The sequence below is a fragment of the Tupaia chinensis genome, unplaced genomic scaffold (assembly GCF_000334495.1).
Source record: "Tupaia chinensis unplaced genomic scaffold, TupChi_1.0 Scaffold143887_1, whole genome shotgun sequence".
NCBI classification, from domain to species: domain Eukaryota; kingdom Metazoa; phylum Chordata; class Mammalia; order Scandentia; family Tupaiidae; genus Tupaia; species Tupaia belangeri.
The window spans coordinates 25,258-31,813 of record NW_006203738.1 but is presented as its reverse complement, the minus strand read 5'-3'; the positions used below and the strand labels follow the sequence as shown (position 1 = coordinate 31,813).

The 6,556-nt window shown below is 34.2% G+C and overlaps 1 protein-coding gene across 1 annotated transcript; it reads left to right on the top strand.

Annotated features, from left to right (window-relative positions):
- The first annotated feature begins 2,089 nt into the window (after window positions 1–2,089).
- LOC102487810 (vomeronasal type-1 receptor 3-like) lies at window positions 2,090–3,004 on the top strand. Its single transcript, XM_006165314.1, has one exon. The coding sequence runs from the start codon at window positions 2,090–2,092 to the stop codon at window positions 3,002–3,004; it is 915 nt and encodes a 304-aa protein (XP_006165376.1).
- Window positions 3,005–6,556: the final 3,552 nt, after the last annotated feature.

Here is a 6,556-nt window from a genome sequence, read left to right as displayed (position 1 = left end):
AGCACACACACCCTATAACAAAAACCTCTCCAAAAAAAAAAAAGAAAGAAAATCATGGCATCTATGTTCTACTTGGGTCTGTATATTATTATGTGGTATTTGCCAATTAAATATATTAAATACTTTCTGACCACAATTTTGTTTCAAAACTATAACTTTGCTTTAAAAATTGACAATATACAAAAAGCATAAAATACGTAGCATATTAGAAGAAAATAACCATAACAGAACTGTAGATACATAGTGGTTTACATCATAGTCATTTCCTGACTCTGTATCTTGCAAAGAACTGACTTTAAAAATGTCTTTTACATAACATCAGTAGATTAGATCTCTTAAACTGTAAAACAGAAGAGTGTCTGCACTCTATGACTGAAACTGATTGACTAAAAGATATACAAACACAAGATCTGGGTTTGAATGTCAGATGTGGTGTGTGTGAAGGAGAGGGGCCTAGGGAAGGACATTTGGAGGAGGGATATAGAGGCAGAGCATTGACAGGATGGGGAAATATGGTGTAATCTGTTGAAGATATTTTGATCAACTGGACTGGGAAGAAATGTTCACATATTGAAATATTCACTTCATAAGCTAAACAATGTCATTGAATGTATATTAAAATTAATTAATTAATTAAAAACTATAAGATTTAAGTAGTGTATTTAAAACACTAATATAGTAACTTTTTAGCTGATTACTTTTTAATTTGTAATGTGAGAATATTTATGAAGACATTCTACTTTGAAATAATTACAAACTTGACATTTAACAAGACTAGGATAAAAATTCCAATATGACCTAGATTCCTCAAATGTTAACATTTTATTACCTCACTTTTGTTCTCTGACTCTTTCTGAATCATTCCATTTTTCTGAATCATTTGGTAGTAAGATATAGATAAAAGATCCCTTTACCTCTAAATATGTTAGTATGTACTACTTAAAAACAAGGAAATTCCCTTATATAACCATAAAAAATGAACAAAAATGGGATATGAATATTTTCACAATACATTTACATAATCTACAAATTTTATTCAAATTTTGCCTAATGTTTCAATGATATCATTTACCTAGCTTCCTCATTCTTATATTGCTTTCTAATGAGAGAAATTACTATTTTTTTCTTTTCATTTTTATACCACTAACACTATTTCAGTGGTTTTCTTTTTCTTTCTCATTTACATTTTTAAAATTTCATTTTCTTTCATACATTGAATCACATTATTTAGCTTACAAAGTGAATATTTCAACATGTGAACATTTCTCCCTAGTCCAGTTGATAAAACTATAAATATCTTGAACAGATAATACCACATTTCTTTGTCCCATTAATGCTTTGCCTCTCTATTTTTATTCTAAATGTCCTTCCTCAGACTGTACTGTTTTACACACACTGTATCTGGTATTTACATCCATTTACTGTGTTTCTATATCCTTTAGTCAATCAGTTTCAGTCATAGCATGTGGATACTCGGAAAATATTTTTTCTTTTATTATTTTTATTATTTATACATTCAATCACTATACGTAATTTAGATTGTAAAGAGACTTTACCCAGCATGATATACACCTCAGTCCAGTTGAGAATACTATACACTTCCTCCTCAACAGATAATAAACCATACCTGTGTCTCACAAATATCTTACCTCTCTATTTATTTCCCCAAAATTTCCTTTCCAGTGCTCTTCCCCTCCTTCACTCTCCTTGCACTTTGTCTCTAGTGTCCATAACAATTTTCAATGCTTTTATGTCCTCTAGTCTTTCCGTTTCTACCATAGAGTGCAGACAGTTGGTATGTATTAAGTGGAGACATACAATGTCTCTCTTTCTTTCATAGCTTGACTTGCTTCACTCAGCAACAAATCTTTCATAGTCATATACTTTCTATCAAATTCCAGGGCCTTGTTGTGTTCTCTTTATAGGAAAAACTCTCCAAAAAAGTAAAATGGCTTTTAGTAAGAATTTTATGGTTGGAAACAGTAAGTGGACAATAGTGTATTTCAATCACCACAGCAAAACTGCCCTCATGTTTCCATGCAGGATCCTCTCAGTCCAAAGGGGGTTATCAGTCCCTGGAAAATGACACATGGCCTCCAGTGAATTGGCAATAGGAGTGATATTCTTATCCCAAACCATAGTTGGATTCCTGGGAAATTTCTTTCTTCTTTACCATTACAGTTTCTTCTATATCACTGGATTCACTTTGAGGTCTACAGATCTGATTATCAAGCACCTGGCCGTCGCCAACTCCTTGGTCATACTCTTTAAAGGAATCCCACATGCACTGACCACTTTTGTGTTGAAGCAATACCTGAGTAATATTGAGTGCAAATTTTTCTTCTATATTCACAGAGTGAACAGGGGTGTGTCTATGGGAAGCACTTGCCTCTTGAGTATCTTCCAGGCCGTCATCATGAGCCCCAGGAACAGCAGGTGGGCAGAGCTGAAGCTACAAGTTCCCAAATACATTAGACCTTTCATCATCCTGTGCTGGATCTTGAACATGCTGGTCAATATCCCTGTTCATAAGTATATGACTGGCAAGTGGAACAGCAAAAATGGCACCACAAAAATTGATTATGGATACTGTTCTTGGACTGTTAGCAATAGGGCTGCACGGCCACTACCTACCTTACTGTTCTCATTCTATGATGTTTTGTGTTTGGGACTCATGATCTGGACCAGTGGCTCCATGGCTGTGATCCTGTACAGGCACAAGCAGCAAGTCCAACACATTCATGGGACCAACCTCTCCCCGAGACCATCCCCCGAGTCCAGGGCCACCCAGAGCATCCTTATCCTAGTGAGCACCTTTGCATCATTTTACACCCTCTCCACAATCTTTTCATTATGTATGTCTTTTTATAACCCTAGTTTGTGGGTGGGGAACATCTCTTCACTAATCACTGCTTGTTTTCCTACAGTAAGCCCCTTTGTTCTCATGAGTCGTGACCTCAGGATATCCAGGCTTGGCTCTGCCTGCTACTGGAGAAAGACATAGTTCTCTGAGCTGGTCAGATAGCTACACATTTTGTGTGGTTTGTATTCTTTTTCTTCCCTTTTTCCTACAGCACAAAGTTATTTATTTTTTTCTCACTGGGTTTTACATCTGAAATATGCAGTTACATAGCTGATGGGATGTGAGTTACTACTGATAAATGCAGAAATGGAGAGCTTTAGAGGATAATAATCCATAATAAATGTGCCCTATAGTAATTTGAAAACAATGTAAAGCCAATATGATTATTTATCTTAAGACTGATTAATTTAAAATGCCCTAGAATTGACTAGACATAAAAGTGAAAGAAGTACAAGTTTAATGGCATGGAAAATCCTGACTAATTATTAAGAAAATGAGAAGGAAAAATAGTGGTTCTACTTCATGTGCCCCAGGATGGAGCTAGAGGGAAAAATGATATATCAGATGCTGCAGGATAGCAAAGAAAAGGCTTGTAAATTTTGTTTTAAATCTTACAAAGAAAGCTAGCCAATAAAAATATGTACTTTTTGGTGAGAGGACAGCAGCATATTTCACATGTTTTTATGTAATAGTAGAATTCTCCTGGTAGGGCAAAGTGGGCACAAAAATCATATTAAAAGATTTTTATTAGGGCCAGCCAGGCAGCATGGTGGTTTAGGTGACTATATCCCAACTGCACAGTTTTTTGAGTTCCAGACCTGGAAACTTGGAAAACACACTGGGTGCATTGACCTTCATGTCCAAAAATATCTTGAAAGAAGAATGGGGAAGAGAAGGAATAGTGGTTTGGCCATCCAGTTTGGAGGGTGCTTTCTCATTTTCCCCTTCTCTGTCTTTCTCTGGCACACACCATATTACAAAATAAAAACAAAACGTGTTTTAACTAAAATTCAAGTCCCAGTTGATTAATATGACGCTAAATATTAAAATTAGTTTCAAATATTAATACTAAGACTAAAAGAAAACTGGTTTTTGAAACCCTTAGTAAAATGTAACAGTCTGTGAAACAGACACACATGGGAAGGTAGTCAGTTTGTGTTTGAACCCTTCCCTGAGTATGCCAGGCATATGTGTGTGCATGATCAGGGGTTGGTTGAGGCTGGGGATGGATCACTATATCAAGAGTCTGCCAGGGTGTTGTATCTCTGTCTCTCTTTCTCCCTCTCTTTCACTCATGATGTAAAGAAACAAACATTTTATAAACAGAGGCTTTTGCTATAGGTCATGTGTGCTTGCTGAAGAGACAGAGAGATAGAAAATGAGAGACCACCCCCTTAGGGTTGATGGCCACACCACAACCCCCTCTCCTCCAATCTTCTCTCAAGATTTTGGGCATACAGGCACATTTGCCCAGCGTGAATTTTAAGCTACCATGTCTAGGACTTGAACTGCAGTTGACTACATGGGAGTCCAGCAATGTAACCATTACACAATCTTCTGATCCCAAGAGACAAACTTTAATAAGGAATATTATTTAAGCTTTTCATTAATAGAGACTAATATAAACAACATTATCCTAATAAGTTTTAAAACTGAAAGAAAAATTATTTGTGTAAAATATACAAAATTGAATAAGAAAATTTAAAATCTCAAACACCATAAATAAATTCTGTTTTAAAAACTAACTAAAATTCTGATTACTTTAAATAACTTTTTAAAAAAAAATTTTTTTTAGATTTTTCTCTTTGAAATTTATTTTCAAAGAGAACATTTATAAAGCAGAGAAGAGAAGGAAAGACATAAATATATATCATGTGACTCTTATATATCATTATAACAAAACATTAAAACTAAGCCAATGTGAATTATAATTTTGAATATAAAATGAATATATAAGAATATAAAATGCCTGAGAATGCTTTATTTTATAAATACAGGATATGTTAATTAGACAATTGAGTCATGTTTCCTAATATACACAATCAAATGACATGACATTCATAAAATAAAAAACAGACATGTGGACCAATGGAATAGAATAGAGACCCCAGAAATAACCCCCAAAGCTTACAGCCAACTGATCTTTGACAAAGGTTATCAGTCAATCCATTGGGAAAAGGAAAACCTCTTTAGTAAATGGTGCTGGAAAAACTGGGTATCCACCTGCAGAAAGATGAAACTGAACCCCCATCTTTCACCATTATCAACAATCAACTCAAAATGGATCAAAGATCTGAACCTAAGACCTCAAACAATAAAACTACTGGTGGAAAATGCTGGGGAAACTCTGGGGGACATTGGAGTAGGTAAAGACTTCTTAAATAAGACTCCCAAAGCACAGGCAATAATCCCTAAAATAGACTAGTGGGACTATATTATACTAAGAAGTTTCTGCACAGCAAAGGACACAGTAACAAGTGTGAACCGACAACCCTCAGAATGGAAAAATATTTTTGTTAAATGTACCCTTGTAAATTTTTAAAATAATAAGTTAACTTAGAAAAGTATGCTCTATAATGGAAGATTGCAATTATTGGTAAAAACAACACATCGTATAAATGACCTTACTCATTGGAGAAAAACAAATCAAAACCATAATGAGATATTACTTTTATCTACTAGGATGGATATATTTTTAAAAGATAGAGAAATTTAGGTGAAAATGATGAGAAATATAAGACTTCATACAGTAGTGGTGGGATTGTAAAATGATTTAGCAATTATGGGAAACATTTTGGCAGTTCCTCCATAGGTTACCATATGGTCCAATAATTCCATATTCAAGTATACACCCAGAAGAAACAAAAGCATATGTTCACACAGTAAGTTGTACATTCATGGTCATGGAAACATTATTTGAAATACTGAAAAAGAGGCAATAACTCAACTGTTCATCAATGGGTGACTAGTTGAATCAACTGGTGACAGATAGTGTATAATTCTACTTGTATGAAATATCTGGGATAGGCAAATCTGTAGAGATTCGTGGTTGCCAAAGACTTTAAAGTGGAGAAAGATGAAGTGACTGCCTAATGGTTATGGGCTTCTTGGGGAGATGATGCAAGTGTTCTGAAACTGGATATTAATGATGGTTGCACAACATTGTAAATAAACAAAATACACTAAATTGTAAACTGTGAAATGGTTAATGTGTTGAATTTTATGACATGTGTATTCTATCTTATTAAAAAGAATATAGAAGACATACAAAGTTCAAACTTTTGTTGCCCATATTTTTAAACTATTGATAGCTTATCAGTTGTAAATGTAACAAATACTATGGACATTATCAGAAATGGGCCAGCTGGTACAGCAGTAATGGAACATTTTATCATGCTGGACTCATAAAAGGTCTTTTTATTTATTTGTTTGTTTGTTTATTTTTTATTTCATTTTCTTTTATACATTCAATCACAGTTGGCTTACAAAATGGGTATTTCAATAGGTGAACATTTCTCCCTAGTACAGTTGATAAAACTACAAATTATCTTCAATAGATAATACCACATTTCTTTGTGCCATTAATGCTTTATCTCCCTGTTTTTCATCTAAATGTCCTTCCTCAGACCCTACTCTTTCACACACACTATATCTGGTATTTACATCTATATACTGTGTTTATATATCCTTTAG